At 36.3% G+C, this 26,997-nt stretch overlaps 1 protein-coding gene across 1 annotated transcript in view; it reads right to left on the minus strand.

Moving 5' to 3' along the window:
* The window catches only part of LOC128862023 (dendritic arbor reduction protein 1), a 129,720-nt gene that overhangs the window by 96,874 nt on the left and 5,849 nt on the right, over positions 1-26,997 (minus strand). The window contains exons 2-3 of the mRNA XM_054100419.1: positions 25,458-26,485; positions 22,383-23,121 (exon numbers count right to left, since the gene is read on the minus strand). Of these exons, the coding sequence (XP_053956394.1) occupies positions 22,383-23,121; positions 25,458-26,485 (1,767 nt within the window). The remainder of the gene's footprint in view (positions 1-22,382; positions 23,122-25,457; positions 26,486-26,997) is intronic.

Here is a 26,997-nt window from a genome sequence, read left to right on the forward strand (position 1 = left end):
CCTGGAAATTTGCGAACTCGCTCATACTTTGTTTAGCCTGTAGTTGATAACTTCATCTATTCCACCATCTGCCGTGATTATATAGCCAGGGTAGCGTGTTTTTATGGAATGATTTAATTTAGCAATACCTTTGGCCATGTCGTTCGAAGATTACAAGTTGGAACCAAAGTCAACAGACCGATTCCCTTCATATGCAAACCCAAAATCACTTGCTGGAAGAATAAAATTGGAATTAAATTAAAAAAAACACGGCAAAGAGGTTTGCCGCTTCTTTTGCAGAACTAGAACGTTTACCATTGAGAAATAAAGCACATGGAATTTTGTGGTTTTATCTCGATTTTATGAAGATCCTTTCGGATTGGCGGTTATATCGGCTTCATAATTTAAAATGTAGTTATTATGTAAAAACCTAACTAACAGTGGTATTTTTTTAGAATATTCTTCAAACTTCAAAAAATTATTTTAAGAAGGAGTTTGTTCCTTAGGTTCTTTCACTTTCTTTCAATTTTATTAATATCATAGTTTCTTATTTTTTATTTATAAGAAACACAACTGTTAAGCAGCTCAAATTTCTGGATGATTCGCCCCTGACGGAGAAACATTTAATGAATGGGTGACACTTTTTACATATGGAGGAGGGCACATATTTGGATTTGTCCCGGATATGTCCGGAATAAGTCGCAAAAGATCATGCGACTACTGCCGCTGCAAAAAAACTGTATTTTCTTTCGTCTAATTTCGTCTGTGTAAATTTTACTATCCAGGATTTTATTTACATTCAAATATTATTGGAAAAATGTATATACTTGACCGAGAAAGGGCTCGCACCGGCGTGTTCAGAATATCAAGCTGTAGTCTATCATAGCTACAGCTGGCTCAAGCTACATTATCCCATCGTCGTCATGTGCGAGTGCAGTGCGTATTTAGGTTTTTCTCTCAGTCTTGTGACTATTCGTACTTCGAAGAAGTGATTCAAAATTTTGGAATTAATTACCCCGGAATAACCTTTTTAGCGGATAGTCCCACAATATTTTGCTAGGCGACTTCTACTTGACTGGCATCGCTTACATAAATACCTACTTGAATAAACTTTTAAATTATTTGCCAATCAATACTAACTGAATAAACTTACATAGTTATTGATTGGATGCCACTTACTTAAATACCTACTTATATGTATGTATGTATGTATATACTCATGCAAGCGTACATTCGACTTGCTAGAAAAGCAGATACGCAAATAACTGCTTATATACCCTACAAGACAGCTGACTATCATATAAGCACTCATATTATCATCATTACTATCCTCATCCAACTACACAATTTTGTTCTAGCCATGGGAAAGTTCTGATAGTTTCCCCTTGTCGGTGTGATATTCTATCTCTCTTTTACCAATAACAATTTCTTATAATTGAAAATTATATCTACTATGCTCTAAACTACTCATTTTCCTCATCAAAAAGTTATCAGCACAAACTCCTCAATAACTCCTAATTTTCGTTAAAAAGTAATCAGACTGAGGAGTTTCGTTAAATTGTTTTTCTTAGAAATTATAAAATGTATGTTTGTGTTTTCATTGAGATTTGAATTCGCGAACTTTCAATATTTTTTTTATTTTCATTAAAACACTTTTACACACCAATTCGGTGTTTCATCCACGGAGACTCGAACTCACGAATTTTCAAGTCTTAGCCAATAATCTACCCATTCGGCTATGGCGACCTTACAACAACAGCAGCCAAATTTCACACTAGAACTTTTTTCACAGCAGCCGCATTATAAGCATATAAATGAGTTGCCTTGGCGTTTAAGGTACAGTAGATATATTTTTCACGTATATGAAATTGCTACTGGAGAGATAGAATTCACACCGCACAGGGGAAAAGAATATCAAATGAAATATTTGATTTCCCCATTAAAAAAATGTTGTATATGCTATTTTGATAATGCGCATCTATTAGAGACTAATGAAATACTTATAAATGTGTTGGAATTTTTGTCGAAAGTGCTCAGCACTGTCTTGTAGGGTACTTATTATACCACTACTCGTACATTTGTTCATTTGTGTTTTCAGCAAGCCATTCTCAATTGTGGTGGAGGTGGTCGTTTGCGTTTGTGTATACTTGGTTATGCGCAAATTTACATATGTATGTATGTATGTGTAAAGTAGCAAATATTAGGTGGAAGATATTTGTAGCACGTAGCGACAACTTCACACACACTGACTCACTAAAGAATCAAACAATACGACAAAAATATAAACAAAGCATATGGCATACAAATAGACAAATATATAAATACGCAGACAGGCATTTGTTGGCATAGGCATATTGACAGTTAGACAGGCAACGGAGAGTCTTGGTAAATAACTAGATTAAGCCAAGCAAGAACGTTTAGTTTGTAATGTATGTACATCCATACGTTGATAGATGTCTTATGCTGAAAACAGTGAAGCCCGTAAACGCAATTCCGACTCAGCTGTTCCGATCAAACTAATGAGAACCCCATGTAAATGAAAAGTTCCTTCCTTCCGTATCGTAGTACCGTAGATTTTATTTCACGATTGTTAAAAAAATCCCGTAATACCGACTCAGCTGATTGCTCTCTCACCACACAGTGTTGCCAAGCAGCACATTTCGAAATTATTTACAAAATAAACTTAGAAAAATGATAATTTTAGTTAAAGTAGCTTAAAAATACTGTTGAATAATGTTAATTATAGATAAATGAACTATTTGCATTTGTTGGTTTTTGGCTTTGGTTTATTAAACAATGAAAAACTTTAACTGATAACGCGGATGTGTGAAAAAGCGTGTAAGCAAAAATATCAATGGCAACATTGTGTAGATACAATCAAACACATACACACACAAACCGATGTATTGTGTAAATATGTAACTAAAAGAACACAGTTGTTCTCGGGGGTGAGTTTTTGTGCACGGTAAGGGACTGCGATTCCGTGCGGTGTTCACTGTTTTCAGCATTAGAGAGAAGTGTAGAGAATGGGTGGAGTCTGTAGTAATTTCTTAGGCATACTCTACTTGCTATTTGGGGCCTAAAACACTGATATCAGATTTGAAATTAACGCACCTAAAAACTTGCGAGTGTCGAGCTACTAACGAACTCGATCATTTTCAAATTCGATCAATGTAGCGAATCAGTTGCTCCTAAGTTTGAGAAAGTGGAAGTTTGAAAAATAAACGACCTCAAAAGCCTTCGCGTAACGAATTTCATGTTAAATCATGAAACATCGGTTCGACTTGCTCACATTAACAGCGGTGTGCTCGGAGACTTGTTTTCGAACGTTGTATCCCTCTTAACTATTCAAGGCTCGGCTGTATGTCTGCTGTTTTATATGCTCCATTTCGTAAAAAGGTATTGACACATAATGCGCTTGCACTTGCATAGATAGGATTCACCTTAGCGCCCGCGAGTCATATGGCTGCCGTGATTAAAAAAATATTATGGAATTATATGCGCAGGCAAAAAAAACTAACTGTATCTTTAGCGTATTCAGTTGGAATAAATTGCTTGAATGCGATTGATTTGTGAAACCATGTTTTTCATAAGAGTGAAAGACGAAGTGATTGCTATTTGTAGAATGTGGCCTCCCTTCTTCTGAAGTAGAACAACAACTATGTACAACCAATCCGACGAAAGTTGCGTCATTTAAGGCGCATTATATCAAAATCTAAATTCTTGATAGCTTGAAAATGAAACATTTTTACTGCATTTGATTTTAATTTGCTGATAACCAACTTTAGTAACAATTTCAATAAAGCTAAGAACCTGGTACAAATTCGACTATATTGTTATTTTTGTTTGTTTTTTATTATACTACTAGCGAAAACCCGTCCGTTCTGCTGGTCGTCTTTAAAAAAATCTAGATTAATTAATTAAATTAAGCCGAAAAATACTATGTGCTTTTTATAAAAATTCTCGCGCATGAATAGTAATGAAAGAAGTTTTGAATAGTAGTAGCAATTAAAAAACGTTTGATGTGATTCACTTTATTACTTTTTTTATTGTAATCCTCTTTGGTATACAATATTCTTCTTTCTTTTCCGGCTTTATCGTGGCAAATAATATAATATTTTGAAACAATTTTGCGTGAGAATTTTTAAATATTTCAGTAAATCTTCGTTTCCTATCAAATACAGGGTGGCGCACGAATCGTGCTACAAAAACAAAACGTAATAACTTTTTTTCTGTGTGAGTAATCGGTTTTTTTATTTTTTTTATTTTGCAGATTAGTATTTAGATTTACAAAAAATGGAGGCTTGGGATACCGAAAAGAGGATTTGGATACCATGCTTTGCAGTCCATCATTTCCGTCCAAAGGGAATTTAGGCGGGAGTTTGGCGGCACTCCCCCGAGCAGATGGACCATAATGAGGCTGGTGAACATGTTTGCTGAATCTGGAAGCATCGCACGCAGACCGTACCATCGAGATCCCCATGTTCGGGTCGAAGCCACAATCGCGGTTGTAGCATCGTCAATTCAGGCAAATCCAAGAGTTTCGACTCGTAACTTGTCGGCGCAAATTGGAGTTAGCAGACGGTCATTGCAGCGGATAGTTCATGATTACTTAAACTTGTTTCCGTACAAAGTTCAAATCACAAGCAAATTAAACCCTCTGGATTTGCCTATTCGCCTGGAATTTTGCCAAAAAATTATTGAAATGGCCGAAGAAGACAACAACTTCATAAATTGCTTGTTTATGTCTGATGAGGCCCATTTTGATCTAAACGGCAATGTAAACAAGCAAAATTGCCGTATATGGAGTCAATCAAATCCGCAAATACTCCATGAGATGGAACTGCACCCAGAACGAGTCACAGTGTGGTGCGCAGTTTCATCAAGGTGCATTGTCGGGCCATACTTCTTCGAAGAAAACGGTGTAACAGCGACTGTAAATGGGGACCGTTATTTAAACATGTTGAAGGAGTTTTTTTATCCAGAACTGCGGCGAAGACGTATCCCTTTTAACAGCATTTGGTTCCAGCAAGATGGAGCAACTGCACATATAGCCAGACCGGTTATGGAGGAGCTCCAACGAAAATTTAGAAATAAATTGATATCCAGAAATTCCACTTTCCGCTGGCCCCCAAGGTCACCTGACCTCACTGCACCAGATTTTTTTTTATGGGGTTATCTCAAACAAGAGGTGTATAAAACAAAACCAAGTAATTTGACTGAATTGAAGCAGTCCATCACAACAATAATTGAGGCGATCCCGACTTCAACCCTTCAGTGCACAATGAACAATTTTCTCATCAGGTGTCGCATATGCGTGAATGAGCATGGAGGTCATTTACGTTCTATTATTTTCAAAACTAATTAGTTACATAAAATAAAATTGAATTATCTATACAATAAAAAAACAAAAAGTTAAATACATTGATTAGAAAAAAAGTTATTACGTTTTGTTTTTGTAGCACGATTCGTGCGCCACCCTGTAGATGCAAAATATTCTAAATATTTACTCAAATGGTTGTTTTTATCAGAAAACAATTTTAAAAACGTGGTTTTCTCTGGAGAAAAAATACTTACTTGTTGTTTGCTTGAAAATCAGATCAGAAAGAAAGTTTGAGCGCGTCGTTGTTCCGTTCTGCATTTGCATAGATGCGCTCCCCTTTACACATAAACAACAACATCAATCTATGATACATACACTTCGTCGTGCACGAAAAAGCAGAGAAGGAGAAGAGAACTGTTCTATTCCCCTCCGCGTTAACCCAGCTATGTGTTCAGGCGCAAATGACTTTTTTGCGTGAAGTCTGATATAAAATAAGTTCTATTTACTCTTCTTAAATTTATATAAACTTTTCCAGGCGAAGTAAAAAAACTGACATATATTTGCTTCAACCGTATATTTGTGTGTACACATGTACTACGTAAATATATGAATGACTAGCAAACCCGGCCCCCTTCGCTGGGCACACTAAAATAGAATAGATATGGTTTAGAACAGAAAATATATGGTTTTCATATTATTTATTTCTTTATTCTTTATTCAAGCGCTTTGGCATAAACAATATTTTTTGTTTTTCTATTTGTTTTTGAGTAAATATAAAATATAAATTGAAAATCAGGAAAAAAGAAGATTGTTTTTAAATTTCAAATCAACGCATATGAATAAACAATCGTCTTTTTTCCTGATCATCCATGAATTTTTCGTTTCAACTTATATGTTTTATTAAGCATTGGAGCTTTTTTAACCATTATCGATTTATATTTTTCAAAAAAAAAAAAAACGAAAAAAATTGTTTTTTCCACGAACGCATAATTTCATTCGGATTTCGCATTAAATTCTCAAATTTCGTAAGAAATTATTCACTGTTCCAAAATCCACTCCAAAAAAATTCACAAACAATTTTTACATGTTGCACTTACGTTTTTTCCTTATGGCATCCAAATCAGAAAGAAATATTGACACATTGTAACTCACACTGTCAATTTGACAGTTCAGTTCCGCCCCAAGCGTTAAAAAAGTAAGCGACATTATGGCTGGCTCAAAAGAACGCTGTAGCCGTTGCCACTGCTCCGAATTACAACCAAACTTTACGAAACCCATTTTCAATACTTACTTAACAATGTGCATAAGTTTGGTTTAATTCGGTGCAAAGACATGGCGGGTCCACGTTTTGGCATATATTTCGAGACCCTAGTCATCAATAGGTATGAAAATTACCCCGTATTAAAGCACTTATCAACAGCTTTCATTTGATACCCATATTGTACATACACAACCAAAGGTTACCCGGATCCACGTTTTGACCTATATCTCGAGACCCCAGTCACGGAGCGGAATGAAAAATACTCTGTACTAAAGCATTCACCAACAGCTTCAATTTGATATCCATATTGTACAAACACATTCTAGGGTCCACGTTTTGATCTCTATCTCGAGACCCTAGTCACGGAGCGGCATGAAAAATACTCTGAACTAAAGCATTCACCAACAGCTTCCATTTGATACCCATATTGTACATACACATCAGAAGGTTACCCGGGTCCACGTTTTGACCTATATCTCGAGCCCAATCCACCAATAGGTATCCAAACTATACGGAAACCATCTTCAATACCTTCTTAACATTGTGTGTAAGTTTGGTTTAATTCGGTGCAGACACGGCCGGTTAGCGAACACACACAAAAAGTTGACTTTATTTTATATATAAGATTTTTTTCAGTTTGTGTCCGAAAAATCCAAATATCTTACGGAACCCTATTTTTTTCCAAAATAAAAAGTAATCCATGTTACTCTTGGATAATGTAGTTTTCGAATGCTGAAAGAATTTTTAAAATCGGTCCAGTAGTTTTTGAGCCTATTCGTTACAAACAAACAAACAAACAAACAAAGTTTTCCTCTTTATAATATTAGTATAGATTATTTGAATGGCGGTATGAAAATCCACAAAACGCCTGGTTATTTTACCGCCTGTAAGATCACTATTTGAGTTTATATACTACTGTGGGCAAAAAGTAAGGTGAATTTATTTGTCAAACTTCGCGAGATTATCTTCGCAACATGAGTGTGTTTACCAAACGACCAAGAGTGTATTTTTCGATTTTTACAATGTCTGATTTGATTGAGCAGAGAAGTGCCATCAAATTTTGTTTGCGGAATGAAATTTCGGCTGCGGAAACGTTTAGCAGGTGGTGATTCGACCATGTTGCAGAAAAATGTTTATAAGTGGTACAAAGACTTCAACTGTTGACTGTTAAAGGCCTTACTGATATGATCGGAATATCAGAAGGATCTGTGAAAACTATTTTGAAAGACCATTTGGGCCTACGAAAAGTCAAATCTCGTTTGGTACCGAAAACTCTCAATTTCTTGGAAAAAAGTCGTCGCGTTCATGTGTGTGAAACAATGCTTTCAGACTATCAGGACAAACTCAAATGCATCATTACGGGAGATGATACTTGGATTTATGCTTACGACCCTGAAACAACCGACCAATCAGCCAGACCAAAATGAGCACGTCAAAGTCGTTCAAAAATAAAGGTCATGATGACAGTTTTTTTCGATTTTCGTGGTGTGGTGCACTATGAATTCCTTCCACCTGGCCAAACTGTTAATAAGGAATATTATTTGAGCGTTATGCGTCGTTTACGTGAAGCAATTCGTCTAAAAAGACCAGAATTATGGGCCAACAACTCTTGGTTTTTGCATCACGATAATGCACCGTCTCACACTGTACTCGTTCTTCGTGACTATTTCGCCAAAAATTCCACGCATATCGTTCCGCAACCACCGTATTCGCCTGATTTGGCTCCGTGTGACTTCTGGCTATTCCCAAAACTCAAGAGACCACTCCGGAGAACGCGTTTCGAGTCGATTGAGGAGATAAAAGCTGAATCGAAGAAGGTGCTGATGGCTATAACGGAAATGGACTATTTGGCATGTTTCGGGGATTGGAAAAATCGTTGGCATAAGTGTATTTCATCGAGAGGGGATTATTTTGAAAGGGATGGAATTGATTTACAAGAATAAATAAAGATTTTTCATTTTACAACCAAATTCACCTTACTTTTTGCCCACAATAGTAGTCCGACTTAAAGGCGTATCTCCACATGGAACTGTGCTTGTCTGTACCGTTGCTTAGGTAGCTCCTTATTTTTAGTGCTAGTATTATATTTTGGATTGAGTTAAATTATTTTTGGTTCAAATTGCTGCTTTGACGGTTCTTTTAGTGAATTTCTTCTTTATTTATTAATTGAAATTTATTTTGATTTTTGGCGTGTTTTGTCTTATATGAGCTCGGCTTGGAAATTATTTAATATCGGCAAACATTTTCTTTTATTAATATTTTTTATTAATTTATTTATGTATTTATTTATTTAATTATTTATTAACATGAGAACTAATTATAAATAATTGATCCACTAAAGATAAGCGTTGGCTACTAGGGCCTTCGGCTCTTTTATTATTATTTTTTCAATTAGGCTTTTCTTAGGTATGACTTGGGGTTTCCTATGAAACTTTTCTTATATTACCGAATTTTTTAACTCATTTCAGTTTATTTACATTTCTTGGTGTTACTTCTTTTTATATTCTTGGTTTTACTTCCTCATCCGTTAGCTCTATGCGTCCTTCTTGTCGAGGGGAAATTCTCGACTACAAATTCGACAGTTTTTTCTTAAACCATAGCTTAATGAGTTCATGCCCGGCTTTATTTTGACTTTGCTTATGCGCCATAGTAGATAGTTTTATGTATCAGCGCAGTGCATAATCGAATCAACTCACTGCGCTGCGCTTGCGCATACGTCAGGCCGACAATACGCATTTCTGTGCAATGTCCACGACAAAGTTTTATTGCTTACCTGCGTTCACTGATATGTCAATCAAGTGCCATATAGCTGCACTTGCACTAATGCACCAATACACATGCACAACTGAAATACATGCACCATATATACATACATACACACTTAGGCATCGATGAACGCTTGAACAATGCGCCGTGTGCCTTTATGGCATAATAACTTCATTTGGTAGCAGGAACCGTAAAAGAGCCACCAGCAGCAGCTGAGTTTAGTGCTGAATGTGAGTGTTGTTGGACTATTTGCAGCAAACGACATTGTTGACCATTTATTGTGCGCGTTCAAACATTTCTTTCTGTGCTCTTTTTCACCACCAGCACCAGCAACAGAAGCAGTAACGCAGGCAACGCGTACTGCGTCAAGTTCATTGCTACGTTGTTGTTGCTCATTGTTGTTTCTGTTGCCCGTATTGGTATTTGTCGTTACGAGTATTTTGTTAATTGTTTTTTTTTTTTTGTTTTTCTGCTCTGTTGTTTGTATGTATTGTGCGCTAAAATTGTAAACGATTTTTAAACGTGTCGCAGTAGCTTCTTATGCCTATTAACAACCTGTGCCTATGTAAACATTGCCAGGGTTGTCGTAGTTATACTTACATAGTTTGTACATATTTCGGTTTTCTTTTTTTTGGTTTTTTTTTTTATATTGCAAGTTGTTGTTGCGCGAAGTGTTTGTGGTCTAGTGTCGAGAGTTTTGTGCCTATTTTGGCCAAAAGTATTTAACGCAACTACACATAAACGCGCATAGTCTTTGGCATGCAATGTTGCAAGTCTCTTACTTGCGAGCAAACATTTTCATAGCATAAGTTTGTGCATGTGTGACTGCATGTGTGTGTGTGTGTGTGTGTGTGAATTGAAATACGCTAGAAATATCCGCACTTTACAATGTAACTGGCCATGCCTCATTGTGGGCAACTACTGCTATTGCCATTAACATTGGGTGTTGCAAGGAAATTAACCCAAATTAGAAGTGAAAACATTTCTGAGATTTCTCTCACTATTCGGTGTGACGATAAGTTGAAATTGCGCATTTATGCTTGAGCTGGGTAGCCATTTAATGGCTGATGCTGCACACAGCTACTATGCACAGGCATACATCCATACACACATGCACACACTTGTACTTATTTCTGACGGAGCGCGCGCATATGAGCAGTTAAATTGGCATATGGCGGTATGGTACATAAATGCCACTTTTGTATTTTATTTTTCGTATTTCCTTTAGAGTGGCACATTTTTTGTGTGCTTGTGTTTTGTTCGTTTGGTTTTGTGGTTTTGCTTCACTGTTTTTTTTTTTGTGTGTTTTTTTTTTGTTCAGTTTTCTGCTAATTTCATTGTATGATCGCATATACTCTGGGTAAATTTGCATGCCTGTTGACAATGGTTGACCTCCCAGTCAGTGTTTAATGTTGCTTTGCCATGTATTTTATGTTTAACAAAAATGTTTAAATATTCGATTTTCCACTTAAGGCACCGCAATAATTGCATACAATTTACCGGGACATGCATTTATGACTACTGTAACATGTCCATTAATGCGTTAAATATGCGAATCCGGCTGAGTAGAAGCAGAAATACAAAACAAACCTAAACCACAACCGAAATTCAAAATAATAAAAAATAACTAAAAACCCGCAGTAACTTTTAACAGAGGATGCATGGTCATTTTGCTAGTACTAGAAGCGCTTGACAATTAAAATATCTGAAATCCTTAGGTTTTCAAACGCGAATTTTCATTTAAGTTACGCGTTGATCAAACGGATACGTATTTTTCAGAGCTATATCACCTTAAGATCTTCTTATTCTAAAATATCTCCCTCGACTCAATAATTTCAATTTTTAGAACACTAAATTTAACTTTAAACTGTATCCAAACAGACAAATTAGCTAAGGAAATTAAGCTTTAAAGATTCTGCGGCTCATAGAACAGCGCATAAAGATCCAGCGGCTTCGTTGGCTGGGTCATGTCATCCCAATGAATACAAACGCTCTGGCTCTGAAAGTATTCGTTGCGGTACCAGCTGATGGTAGCAGAGGAAGAGGAAGGCCTTCTCTGCGTTGGAAAAATAAGGTGGCAAAGGACTTGGCTTTATCTGGTGTGTCCAACTGACGCTAGAAATGACTAGCCTGCTTTGTTTAACTCGGTTAAAAACGCTTAAGGGGGGCCTCTTACCAGTCGGCTTCAAAAAATCGACTTTTTTTCATATTTTTATACAAGAGTATTCTATTATATGCGGGATAGCCTTCTGAATAAAACAGTATTTTTCTTTTGTGTTTCAGGTGAAAACTACGACCGCAATCTGTGCGAGATCTCTCATATGTCCGCCATTTTGTTTTTGATGTGAAGCATGTATTGGCTCACTTGTAAACCGAATCGTTGGCGTGGCGACGCTTGCCGTGTGTAGTAGTATGAGAAGTGCTAAGCCAATTTCAAAGGAACAACTAACAAATGATGTGGGTTAAAGTGTGTTAGTATGTGTGCCATGCGGCAAGTTGGATGCTCGTGAGTGCTTAGTAAATGTTGGTGCGTTATGTGTTTTTGAATGTGTTCGGTAATTTGCTATGTAGATAATAGGAATTCGGTTACAGATAATTCATGGGAAACTGGAACACTGGCTAGAGTGGGCACCTTTGAGGCGCGCTCTCTGTGCGAAGAAATGACGAAGGTCAGAGTTTGAGTTGAAAAATATCAAAAGGTCACAGAAAACAGAGCCACAGCAGAAAGAAGTTTTATTACTCAATTATTTAAACCAAGTGGAACTATTTTTCAATGCCAAATTTATTGCTTTATTAATTCGAAATGAAAAGTGCAAACTTATTTAATAGCAAATTCGTGAAATTGAATAAAAAGTTTAAGCCTATGGAGGAAGGCATATTTTAAAGACACATTTTGATTATCATACAAAGTGACTAAAAATTAATCATGCTATCGGATTATTTATATTTTTTACAAATAGTGCAGTACGTCAATCATAATTGAAATTTGTGAAGTGTAGAGCTGCTGTATAAAAACAGACAAGCAATGGCGGGCGTAATTAATTAATTTTATTTAATAATTTTCAAATGCAAATCTGGATGATTAATTTTGCGCCACTTGAAAATTCAAAAAATTTCATCACTCAAAGTCATTTTTTTATTTAATTTTTTTTAAATTTTATTTAATAATTTTCAAATACAAATCTGGATGATTAATTTTGCGCCACTTGAAAATTCAAAAAATTGCATCACTCAAAGTCATTTTTTTATTTAATTTTTTTTTTTTAATTTTATTTAATAATTTTCAAATACAAAACTGGATGATTAATTTTATGCCACCTGAAAATTCAAAAAATTCCAGAACTCAAAGTCATTTTTTTCAATTTTTTTTCTTTTATTTATATTAATAATTTTCAAATACAAAACTGGATGATTAATTTTGCGCCAGCTGAAAATTCAAAAAATTTCAGCACTCAAAGCATTCAAAAAGAATTTCAATTGCAAATCAACAACAATCCAAGAGAATCTACTACCAAATATGGAACAACAATAGATGCTGTATTTGTGAGATATCTTGATAATATTTCATCCAATACTTTTGTAACGTACTTTAGTTATCATCGACCAATCGTCACAGTAATACCGGCGGAGGAAACATCGAATATAACTATTACTGAAGTCACAGATGAAAATATTTAAATTGTGGCTTGATATTAATATCGAATTTTGATATCACATGTAAATAAATGGTTATTAAATAAAGTTACCATTTTTTGTAAGAAATTCGTAATACTTCATTTTTTCATTAGGCTATATTTGATTCCTGTAATAATATTATCTTATATGCATATTACTTGTACACACACGATGTTTCACATCTGCCAGGCGTCCCATGACGTGAAAAAATTGTTTATTACTCTTCAATCATGCCTTCAAATAAATGCAAAATATTATTCCTGTGTGTCGCGTTTTTCGCCTCGAAAAAAAATTGAGAAAAAACACCTTTTTTTGAAGTCACTGATAAGAGGCCCCCCTTATGCGGTTATTGCTCCAATCAGGAAGAAAATGATGAACTAAGCTTTAAATTGCGTTATTGACTTTAGTATTCACTTCTACTTCTTGATTAGCACCTAACTGATTTTATTTATTTATTTATTAAGCAAATGAGTATAATAAATGCCTATAGGCTGGAATATGTATGTATATATTTGAACGCTAATTGAGACTACTTAAAAACTAAGTACAAATAAACTACTAAATTTTTAATAAATATTCAAAAAATTCAATAGACGCTATTTTGAACATGAAAAATCTATCTCAATAAATTTAGAGATTTTATTAAACTCAATTAAAGCTCTAGTTATAGGAGCATTTCGAGCAAAAAGGGATTTTGAGAGACCAACCCAGAAAATTATTGAGGAAAATCCTCTAAAGAAGCACGAGACAATCAACAGCACCACTGATCAAATCGAAAGTGATAGACGAAAGTAAGATTATTCTCCTCTTCTGTAATGATTTTATGCTAATCAATACGAATGACACTTCATAGGTAGAGATAGGATCCGATATGCGTAAATTACCCAACGCGAATTAAGAGAATTGTTTCGGGAATCGTTAAATTCTAGTAACATGACACGTGTAGTACGGAGGCTACATGACGGATGCATACTCGATTTTGTACAACGCCGTATACAAATGCGTATAAGGGTCGGATAAATCGGAGTAATGATACCTAACAAAAGCAAGCAGAGCATAGGGTTTCGAATCAAATATAACAGTGAAGTTTTTAAATTCACTTACCCGGTACAGTACAAGTTAACTAAATCAATCTTCATCAAATCAGAATTGATAGAGCTAACGCTCGCCGAATAAGTTTTAGCGCCATCTGCATAAAGCAGAAATCTTACTGACGAGCAGCAAGAACAAATATCATTGACAAATGAAACAAAAACAGCTGGCCAGAATATTGCGTAGCGGAGCCCCCGAGAAAGCAACGAACATTGTCGACGACAACCATGCAATGGCGAATAGGCAAGACAGATATGGTCTAACTAAAGGCTAAGGCTAAGTGGAAGCCAAAGCGGGCTAATTTCTTAAATAACATTACATGGAAAAACCGATCAAAAGTCTAAAGAAGATGGTTTAAATGGTGTCAACCTGGTACCCTGATCGGAAGGCAACGATACAATCAACCAAAAAGATAGCTAAATTAGACACTGTTGAGCAATGTGAAAAAGAAAGAAGCTATGCTGCTGCGGCTAGGTGGTTGGTGAGTCAAAAGCATATTTCATCTTGGTATTTAATTTGTTTAATTATTGTGGTTATGTGGAATTGCATTCGTATCAAAATTAATCAAGATGTCATAATTTTTTTTCGATTTGTCCTTTCTACAGATCATTCCCTTCGAAATTCGTATAACATCTGTACATAAATCTTTTCCGATTCGATTATATGGACAAAGTTATCGTATTGCACGAAAGTGCATTAGTGAAAAAAAGAGGTTGTCTGTAAAGTCGGTTTACTGACGATAGTTTAACGTGACAACGTCATAAGAAAATAATGATGGAATGGTTGCATTTTTCAAAACAAAATTTTAATTTTATTTGTTTGATAGATATTTTGTATGGATATAGAGAAGGAGGTAAATGGAATCGCAATGGAATTGATCAAGTTGCATTTACACAAACGTGAAAAATGACGAAACATTTATCAAATTCATGAAAGATATGCTCAATTTCGATTGAGCATCAGACGTTAATAAGTCAACGACACTAAGAGGTCTTTTTGGGGGTTTGGCCGAGCTCCTCCTCCTATTTGTGGTGTGCGTCTTGATTTTGTTCCACAAATGGAGGGACCTACAGTTTCAAGCCGACTCCGAACGGCAGATATTTTTATGAAGAGCTTTTTCATGGCAGAAATACACTCGGAGGTTTGCCATTGCCTGCCGAGGGGCGACCGCTATTAAAAAAATGTTTTTCTTAATTTTGGTGTTTCAGCGAGATTCGAACCAACGTTCTCTCTGTGAATTCCGAATGGTAGTCACACACTAACCCATTCGGCTACGGCGGCCGCCATACATATATATGCTCACTCAAGTAGGAGAGAGCCAGATGTCGAACGTTGCCGAACGCGGTGGCCGATTCTGTCTCTTTGTCGTTCGTTCCGCGCTCTCGTTTGCAGTTCAAGCAAGGTAATGACGCATGAGTAAGATAACGACGCATGAGAAAGATAACGTCGCATTTTTGGGCGTGTGCAGCCGACTACATCGAATTATAAGACGTTATCACGTCAAAAATTCAATGACAATATAAGGAGCCCTTAAAAAGTGTCGCTTAGATATAAGTAGTGAATAATTTTAGAGGCTCCCTCTTTTATGACAACTTTGACATTTGTTAAGTAGATAGATGCACAACTTTACAGGACAGAACAACGCGTTAAAACACTGAAACTTATTATAAAAATAGTCCACTCTTAAGGAACACATTTCGTAAAATTCGTGATTTCTTTGATGGAAATAACCACCCGATTTAGTCCAAAATTCAAAGATTGGTGAACAAATTTCAAATAACTAGTGCTCTCGAGTTGAGAAAACGGGCTAAAAGACCAACAACTGGAAGTTCTATTGAGAATATTGCTGGTGTAGCGGAAAGTGTTGCTAAACAGCTTTCCACATCGATATCTGGACGTTCTGAACAATTAGTCAATCATGAATTGACCGTTTGGTGGATTTGTGTGCATAGAAATTATGTACACTTTTTAAGAGCCGTACTTTGAAGGATTCTAAATTTGTATATGTTTTATTTTAAAACAACATTTACGCGCGTCTTTTGAAAAGAGCAAAATCATTCTAATTTTAAAAAGGATTTTATCCAAGGCGATGCAGCCAATTAATATTTCTTTTTTGAACTGCAAAAAACAATTCAACTTCAACTTTTTAATGCTTAAGTGAGTTGGCGAAATGATTTCCAAGAAAGTCTAAAACAAAGCAAAAGTTTGAATGAAAATTTTAAAGGACGATTGAGAAATGTCACAAACAACCTTACAAAGGCTAACGGGTAAAATGGAACTTTAACTGGTACTGGCTTGGAGGCTCTTGTAATGGGTATTTTGTTGTTGTTGTTATTTTTAGTGGCAGTTGCTGACATGTGTTAAATGTGCATGTGCCTGCCATGCATGTTGCTTTCTTGTTGCAGACAGCTAACAAAAACAACAATCAACTTTATAGTGCAAGTACGAGTACGGAGCAACCGCAAGGCGTTTAGTCGCAGCTACGTAAGGCAGCGAATGAGACAGTGAAGCAATAAGACGATGGTGTTGTCTAACATGACAGTAATGTGTAACATGCACCGTAGAGCAACGCTGCACCAATGTGACAGTTACAGTTACAGCTACGTACAATACAAAAGCTGCACAACTACAGCACACAAGCACACCCATACATATGCAAAGAGGGCAGGGGAGTAAGCGCAACTGGTCACATTTTCTGCAAACTAAGTGGGAAAGTGAAAATTCAACACTTATTGGAAGGTGGGTGCATATTTCAGTGCTAAGTTTTCATGAATAGGCGAGTTTTTTTCCCCAATAAAATATTTCATATGAGGAGCGAAAAATGTAAGACGGAAATGACAGCGTGGTACCTTTCAGTAGTTGGTTTTTCATTTGAAAATTTTAGTGCGCGTCTATACTTGTATTTATAACCGTATATGTGCGTGGAATTTTTTAAGCTGCTTGGAAAATCAAGAATTTTGCTAGCGATTGCCACTTTGGCTGCATGCCAAGTGGTCAGATGGCCGGCGTGATGTTGGCGCGTATAGTTAACGCGAGTGTGCGAATTGAATGATAATGACAAAAAAACGCCAATACATAGGGATGTTTGAAAGATATACATATGTAAGTGAATAAATTTCTAAATAGTTTTTTTAAATACATATTTATGAATTTTGTTATGAGTCGAGTACTCGAAGAAGAGCCACTTTCGTTTGCAGGTGAATTCAGAATTTAATTTTGTCCAAAAACAAATATATCGCCAAGTATGCTAGCCACTTAAAATGTGGGTATTTACTGTTCCCAGTGAAAAGTGAATAACAAATATTGAAAATGTTGTATTTACTCTACCGGTAATATGAAAAAGTTTAAATACTAAAAAAATAGTTGAAACCTGGTAATTTGCTGCGTTCTTATTATTCGCGCGACCGCTAAGAAACGCAGGACTTTTGAGGAGCTCAACTCTTAAGCTTTAAGCGGGGCAGCTCCACCAGCGCATTCAAATTTTCCTATTTTGTGCTTTAAAAATTCATTCACAATCTAAGGAATATCTGCTCAATGTTTTAAGTTTAATAGAAAGTCCAAAAGGCCCCTATAAAGTCAATGAAGTGATGAGTGTTGAACGAAAGATGAGTAAAAACGAAAACTTTAATCGAGTTTTTCGCAAAATACTTTTTTTTTTCGCTGTCGAATATAATTCAAAAATTATTCAAGATATCAACTCAAAATTTTATAGAGATATACTAAAGGGTGGTTAAATTTCAAGGGCCGATGTTAAATGTGAACCACACCTAAACGTCAACGACACCGTTGGACTTCTTTCTTTGGGGTTATTTGAAAGAAAAGGGTACGTCGATAAGCCAGCAACAATTCAAGAGCTAAAGGATGAGATAATTCGGCACATTAACGGCATAGAACCTCAGCGTCATCGAAAATTTTGACCATCGGATGGAGGTGTGCCGCTGAGACGGTTGCGGCCATTTGGCCAATATTTTGTTTTATACGTAATTGAGCTATACCAGTATTATCATAATAAAGAGAAATGACAATAATTTCTTAAAAAAATTGTATTTTATTTGAAATCAACACCGGCCCTTGAAATTAAACCACCCTTTAAGCTTCACTTTTGGAAGGCTGAGTGTTAAAGAAACATGCGCTTAAGCCCTTAGTAAATGCATCGCTGGTTACCTTCAAGTAATTTTTCAAATAAAACCAGCAGCATACATTTTTTCAGATCTTAGCTCAACTAAAGTTGCTTATCATATTGTAATATTTCTGTTTTTGCAATAGGTCCAGGGCAAATGTTAACGCCATTGAAGCAGACAAATTTTCAGAAAACATTTTTCCTATGTTTCAATAAAAATAAATTTGGTGCGAGTATTTTTAAACTGTCCTCCTTTCATTTGATACTCATAAGTCCATATAATAAACTTAAATAAATGTATAATTATTTTTCCTATCCTGAATTCTATGTGAAAGTTTGTACTCAAAAACAAATCCTGATTCGCTGTAAAAAAAACTAAAAACGCCAACTTACTACCACATACCACGGGTATGTAAGTAAAATTTCTCTGATCTGGGTTCCAAGACATGGGAAAATAGAGGAAAGTGAAATTGCTGATGAGCTTGCTAGAAAGAGGTTGACTAAATTGGATTCATGATCTACCGCGCGGTCATCGGCATCCGCCTCACTGCTGTTAAAGCGGAGATGCACAGGAACGAATTTCTCAGGAAAGCACAGATCAGTTGGAAATCTATTTCTTTGTGTGGTATTTCGAAAATCATATGGTCGCAGCGTAATAGGCGCAGGATGCAGATAGTCCGGGGGACTGCACGCCATTCAATTCCCAAACATTTAGCTGTGCCTACTGGCCATTTGGACGATCGGCACAACCGCATAAAAGCTGAGTTTACCATCTACTCCACATTGCAGAAGCTGTGGGGTCCTTTCAGATAAAGAGACTATTGAGCATGTCTTCTGTAAATATCTGGGTTTGGCAGCCAGACGATTAAAGTCACTGCGTGCTCATTTCTGCGACAGCCCGAGGCAATGCTCCCGCCTAAATCCCATCAATCTGCTCCGCTACATCAACAGTTCTGGTTGGCTGTAGTTATCTGCCCGTTGGAGGTCTCGTAATGGTATAGAAATGGCGCTTTAGTGCTACTTGGCGAGTGACAGTCTGGTGCTTCAACCATTTCATCTACCTACCCACCACTCAACTCTAGCATCGTCTAGCATCGCACGCAGTCGATATGGACTTTCCATTGACTGAGATGTATTACGGCACGATGATAAGCCACTACGAGTACTTAATTTAAAAAAGTATAAATATATTCATAATTTAAAAAAAGCGACTAACTTAAATTATCTTCCACTTAAAGTAAATGTTGCTGCATAATTTTTTTTTATTTTTTATTTAAGTGTAAATTTTCCGTCTGCCCAAATGCCATTAATCCAATGTTGCAAGCTGAATTTTGAATTAAATGCTTCTAGCAGATATTTCCAAACACATTGAAACATAAGAAGCAAAAAACAGTCAACTCGGTGACGGTTTTGACAGCTTAGTTCATTAAATATTGCTTGACACACTGGCATGTGAATGCATCCGCTAGTAACGCTCGAGCACTAAACGCATGCAGCACAAGTTGAAATAATTTTATATTTTTCCTTTTCTTCTATGCCCAAACCAGCTACCAAAGAGACGTGACAATTTTGACAAAAAGACGCACTTTGAGTGTAATTTTTTCTTTTTTTTCGTGTTTCAGGCTACTGCACCGGTGTACAGAAGGTGAGAGATAAAGTGTCGCATGCCAAAGAGGTGTCAATTTGCGGGCAAATGCCGCTTAGAAAAATAAAATAAATGCAGAAACATTAGTGTTTTATAAATGCGGCCACGGTGGTAAGTTTTCCAGTGGCCTCTACATACAAATTATTAAAAGCCGACACTTACTAGCTTAGCACAGCTTAAGTGACATTATTTATGAATTATTAGCTTGTCTAAATGCCGCCATCATCCGGCTGAACGAATTGCCAAAGCTTTGCGAAAAAGAAAAAAAAAAGTTGAAAGTTAAAGCTAAAATAAAAAATAATCAACTTGGTGTGTTCGCCAAAATATTTGGTTAGTGCTTAGTATTTTAGTATTTTGAAGTAAGTATTTTCGAAAAACAAAAACAAAAAAGTCTTACCACAAAAACCACTTTCGGACGGCGTAAACGATAGCTAAGCCGACGGCTTAAATATTTTAGTAATTGTAGCAAAAATGTTTGAAAAGAAAACAAAATAGCTGCTGAAATTGCTAAATGGCGCCAATTCAAATACCAGTCATGGCTTTTATAGGCTTTGTAGGCCGAATTATTATAATTAAAGCAAAGTTAATGGTAATTGCTGTAATAAATATAAAATTAAAGAAATCATAATAGTGTTTTTCACTTTAAGAGCAAATTATGAAATAATAAAACCATAATTGGGTAATATTAAAATATCGAATGCATATGTTATATAAAACATTATAACTGTTCCTTGTGACCTCATGCTGGGACTTGAATACGATTTTACATATAAGCGAAATACCGACTTCAAAGCGCGCCCAGCGTATATGCCTATGAAATGAGACTTTTTTCAATTTCAAACGTTTATTAACAAAAAATGGTTACAAATTAAATCTTCAAAATAATAGCCATCGCTAGCGACACATTTTTTCCATCTCTCAGGCAATTTGTGGTTGCCGCGCCAAAAAAATTGGCAGTCTTTGGCCGCAAACCAATCATCGAGCCATTTTTTGGCTTCTTCGTGAGAATTGAAGCGCTGCTCAGAAAGTGCGTAGCCCATCGATGCAAACGAATGATAATCGGAAGGCGCCACGTCTGGTGGGTAAGCCGCATGCACCAGCGGTTCCCAATCGTACGTCTCCACCAATTCCCGGGTCGCTCTTGTTCTATGTGGCGGTGCATTGTCACCAAGAAAAATTACTTTGTGACGCCGATCGGCATATTCTGGGCGTTTTCGGTGTATAGCGCTCTTTACATCGGCCAATTGTCGTTGGTAGCGTACACCGTCAACTGTTTCACCTGGTTTTAGTAGCTCGTACCAAATCATGCCACGCTGATCCCAGAAAACACACAGCATTGCCTTGCGGCCGAAGCGATTTGATTTGGCCGTTGTTTTTGGCTTGTGGCCGGGCGGACCATACGATCGTTTACGCTTGGGATTGGAGAAATACACCCATTTCTCATCACCCGTAACGATTCGATGCAAAAAATACTTCCTTTTGAACCGGGAGAGCAGCATTTCATAAGTGGTTTTTCGATGTCCGTTTTTTTTTCATGTAGTCGTCCATTTCATTGTATATTGTATTTAGCGGTTTTGGTGTGTCGTTCTTCTGTTCAAAAGGTAGTCTAACAGCACTTTTTGCTATCTCATCTGCTTATCTCGCATCATATTTCGTTCCCCACAATGCCTTTGTGACCAGGCACTCTATAGATATGCAGCCTACTGTTTGCGGCTAGCCTTTCTATGGCCTCCCTGCCCCGTCGAACATTTTTGGGCTTAATACAATATGAACTTATTGCCTTTATTGCTGCTTGATTGTCCACGTATATATTAATTATTGATTTATTTCTTGTTCTTGTGCAGGCTGAACGCCTCTTCCTCTTGAGCTATGATATGTCCGAAGGTTCTACAGGTGAGTACTCCAGCAGCCACTAACTTCCCCTCATTAGTGAAATAAGCTACTATTTTCCTTAAACCACTATTTAACAAATACAGAACTGACTTGTCTCTTTAGCTTTAGCACTTTTCTGGCGACATCTCATTGCTCTTTTACGCTTTTTTTCATATGAAGCTGCTATTTTTTCGACACAATCCTTATTTTCCACTAACCAGATAAGCGAGTATTCAGATCCATATTTAATATACTACATAGTTAAACATTCTGGAAATGAGATTGGTTGAGATCAAAGCAGTCTGGCTTGCGATACTGGCAGCCACCCATTGAATACCTCTAGTTTTTAGTTTTCAAACTTTTATTCGCTAATGAAAGAAAAGCGAAAAGGCTGGAAATCTTGCTCTGAGTTTGACGTTTTACAAAAATAAAGGAAAAGTTTAATCATTGTTTGGTCAACAATATTGAGTTATAAATTAAATAAAAATTAAGAACGCGAGGGAAATATTTAAGCCCCAAATTTTTCTTCATCTCTTTATATCATAAATAAAATACGCAGTATGCCGTATTTCAAGTGGCACTTCATTAATTAAATAAGTCACACTGAAGTGAGAACAAAAAATAAATAACAATTCAACAAAAAACTCACCCTCGAAATCGCAATGATGTATGCGCCGCTTCTCCAACTCCGGGTTGTTACGCCGATTGTAGCGCACCGAGCGTATCGTCGGCACAATCAGATTTGCCAGGTGTGCCGGTGCACTGGCACCACCGCCTCGCCCTCGTCCCCGACCGCTACCGATAACTCCACCACCGCTACCACTGCTGTTGATACCATGAAATCCACTGCTAATATCGATGCCTGCGCCAATACCGTTAGCGCTGAGTGGAGTTAGCGTACGGCCTGGACTTAAATGGTGCACAGAGGAGTGCAGTGGCGTCATGTTGGGGCAAATACTTGAAAGTGGACGACCCTGCTGGTGGTGGTGTTGGTGTTGTAGTTGTTGTTGTTGCTGCTGTTGCAGCAATTGTTGTTGTTGTTGTTGATAGGGTGGCGGGGGCGTGGTGCGTCGTGCTGATTGTTGTTGCGTATTACCACTAGACGCCGCTACCGCAGCCGCCGCCGCTGCTGCTGCAGCTGCTGCTGCGGCTACCATTGAACTACCCGGACTTCCGGGATCTGAACTGGGCGGTGTTAATGGCGGTACAAATATGTGTCGCGTTGACATTGAATTGCTGCTAATGCTGGCGGCTGTGGGTGCTGCAGGTGGGCAAAGTTGCGGATTTGATTGTGATGGCTGTTGTTGCTGCTGCTGCTGTTGTTGTTGTTGATGCAGCGTTGAGTTCGTTAGAGGTGGTGGCGGTATTTGGTATTTGGGGTGATACGGCTGCGGATAAAAATGGAGAAAAGAAAAAATAAACGCGGAGGCGATAAAGATAATTGCATTAATTTCATTGAGACGGAGTTGAGCTAAATTTTTCATTCGTTTTTTTCTGTTATAATTATTTGAAATGCATTTAATTTTTACACTGGTCTAGAGAGTTAATCCACTTAGGTATTTCTCGGTATACCTATATGTAGGTTGGCCAATCGTATTTTGAGGAATAAATACAAATATTTAAGTGAGATGCTGGCACATTTCAATCGAGCTTTTATTACACTTTAACTGCATTTAAATACCAAAATTTCCATAAAATTGATATTTCTGCTTTCTGCACCGAGTTATTTCTATTTTGCAGGCCTAACAGCAAATATTTTTTTTGTTTTTAGATAATTTCAGATACTTTCGGTGGTTTCAGTGCCGTAACTATGCAAGCCAACAGCGAGCCAGTGCAAAACTTCGTTTGATAAAATTTTCATGCAGAAAATTATTTTTCCTTTTGTAACAAAATTTTATGTTTTCAGTTAATGAAGGAAATAAAAACCTATTTAAAAATACATAACATCCAAAATACCGATATCCATCTGTGATCTGCAAATTCAAATGTAAGCTCAAACCAACTAATTGATTTAACTCTTCAGCGGTGGCAACTGTAGATATTTCTAAGGTAGTTCCTAACTGCAGTTAAGCTCTTGAAGGAAATAGGCTATTAAAAGACAAATTGCAGATACAGATCATAGATGGGCACATTGCATTACAAAGAACAGTAATCAGTAAAGTTTTACTGATAATGAAATTTAATATTTTCGGTTCTATGTTCTGACTCTCTTGTATTTAGTGTGTCATATGTTTCTCTTCTCTTTCTGAGGAAAAGAAGATAAGCCAAAACTAAAAATATTTATTGTGCACAAAAATGGTATAACTTCGCTGATGATATTGCATCACATTTTGACTAGGAATAAACGTTAAATATTTTACTGATAATACAAATCAAATAACATTACCAATATTTTACTATGATTTTTTTGTTTGATGTTTTTACTGTAATTTTTTTCATTAATCAGTAAAAAAATATTTTACTGTAAATTTTTTTCACTAATCAGAAAAAATTTGTTTTACTGCAATTTTTTTCAGTAATCAGTAAAAAAATATTTTACTGTAATTTTTTTCTGATTTTTACTGTCATTTTTTCCAATAAAAAAATATTTTACTGCAATTTTTTTCAGTAATCAGTAAAAAAATATTTTACTGTAATTTTTTTTCACTAATCAGAAAAAAATGTTTTTACTGTAATTTTTTTCAGTAATCAGTAAAAAAATAGTTTACTGTAATTTTTTTTCACTGATCAGAAAAAAATGTTTTTACTGCAATTTTTTTCAGTAATCAGTAAAAAAATATTTTACTGCAATTTTTTCAGTAATCAGAAGCATTTTTTGTACTGGAATTTTTTCCAGTAATCAGTAAAAAAATATTTTACTGCAATTTTTTATTTTTTCACTTTTACTGTCATTTTTTCCATTAAAAAAATATTTTACTGCAATTTTTTCCAGTAATCAGTAAAAAAATATTTTACTGTAATTTTTTTTTCACTAATCAGAAAAAAATGTTTTTACTGCAATTTCTTTCAGTAATCAGTACAAAAATATTTTACTGCAATTTCTTTCACTAATCGATAATAAAATATTTTAGTGCAATTTTTTTTTCATTTTTTCCAGTAGAAAAATATTTTACTGCAATTTTCTCCATTAATCAGTAAAAAACTATTTTAGTGTAATTTTTTTTTTTTTAATAATTAGAAAAAAAATTTTTTACTGCAATTTCTTTCAGTAATCAATAAAAACATATTTTAGTGTAATTTTTTTTTATTAATCAGAAACAAATTTTTTTACTGTAATTTCTTTCAGTAATCAGAAAAAAAATTGTTTACTGCAATTTCTTTCACTAATCAATAATAAAATATTTTATTGTAGTTTTTTCCAGTAATCAGTAAAAAAAATTTGACTGCAAATTTTTCCAGTAATACGAAAATATCTTTATTGGAATTTCTTTCGGTAATCAGAAAAAAATATTTCATTAAATTTTTTTTTTTAGTAATCAGTAAAAATTTACTGGTAATGCAAACTAAGTTGCACTATCAGTAAAAAATTATATGTACTACTTTTTTACTGTTACTGCAAAGTTCCGATCTTTGATGCAGATCATAACACGTTTTTTTTTTGGAGTTCTTTAAAATTTACCTCCATTTTTAAACATTTAGCCCGTCATTGCAAAATTTCTTTCTGCCTCAATTGCATGTAGCACAGTGTAACTCAAGAAGTAATTTATGTCACCTGGGCACTCACCTGATTACTATGCCAGCTATAACCGTAGCTCTCGTGCAAGTTGTTATTCATTGTTGTATTATTGTTGTTATTATTGCTCGCACTGCCGTCCAGCGTCGTAGCCGCTGTTAAGTTGGTCAGCGTTACGGACGTGCTGATCGTCACATTCGCCGAGGAGGAGGCCACAAGTCCACTGTTGCTGCAGCCGCCTCCGCCACCACCATTGAGATAATTATTGCTGCTACTTAAGTGTTGTTGAGATGCATATTGTTGATAGGAAATATTGCTATTATTATTATCACTGCCGTTTAAGGCGCTGTTGCCGACAACACCACCACCACCACTTGCAATATTGCTGCCACTCAGCTCGGCATTGTGACTGCTTGCGGTGCTGCTGCAACGATTTGGTTGATTAGGACTATTGCTATTGCTGCTATTCAAAGAGGAGGCCATGTGTTGCTGCTGCTGCTGATGATGTTGCTGGTGCTGCTGATGCAACTGCATTAGCGTTATAGTGTCATCATCATTGGTAGCAGCGAGATCGGCACCGCCGTTCCCACTTAAGCTGGGATGATGCTGATAGAGATGTTGCTGCTGTTGTTGTTGTTGTGCTTGCGCATGATGTTGATGGTGTTGGTGTTGCGGTGGCAGTTGATAATGGCCATAATGTTGTTGTGCGTGCAGGTGTGTGTGTTGTTGTAGCGCTGGCTTCTCCGTCTTTATCTCCATGGGACTGAGCAATGGGGTGGACAATGTTTCCAGCAGCGTATCATCGATTGCCTCCATTTTCACTTGTGGCAACAATGTGTTGCCACCATCTACACCACTGTTCGCGTTGCCGCTGCTGCTGCTGCTGCCAATAAGTGCTAAGTGTGATGTGCCACCAGTCACCGATGCCACCGTTGAACTTGAGCTGTTGCCTAACATGAGCGCATTCTCAGGATCGATATTTTGTATTGAGCTGGCGATATCCTCCCACAGAGCTGGGCGCTGGTAAGGATCATCGAGATCAGCGTAGGGGTTGCATAGAGCCTCTTTGTTTTTGGTATCTTGAAAGAAGAGGAATACAAGGAAATATAAGAAAGTTGCTGACAAAACGAAAGCACGATGGCCTAACAAAACAAAAGAACGTGTCGTGTGTGTGGTAGTGCGGCTAAAATTTGCTTAATTTTTTTAAAAACCTTTTACCGGCTAGGAACCTTCAACGTTTGTAATGGTAATTCAATTTTCGCTACAAAAAAGAGATGCAATAACAAATGAAAAGAAATGCCACTGACAATAGAAACACAAAAACAATATAGCTGTTGAAATTTTGGTTAATCATATGCCAAGGTAAATATTGTCAGGCAAAATTTACAAGAAACATTAGTTGCGCAACAGCGGCAGCAACGAAGGCATGGCAATACACTTTTAACTCCTTTTAAACAGCTTATGAGCTTGGGCCTCGATTTGTCAATTCGACTCGTTGACAATGTGCGATCAACTAACAAAAAATAGAAGAAAGAAAAAACAGAAAATAGTAAACGAAATTGAAATATGCAAGCAAAAGGTGGAGAAAACA

This window comes from Anastrepha ludens, chromosome 4 (genome assembly GCF_028408465.1).
Source record: "Anastrepha ludens isolate Willacy chromosome 4, idAnaLude1.1, whole genome shotgun sequence".
Lineage (NCBI taxonomy): Eukaryota > Metazoa > Arthropoda > Insecta > Diptera > Tephritidae > Anastrepha > Anastrepha ludens.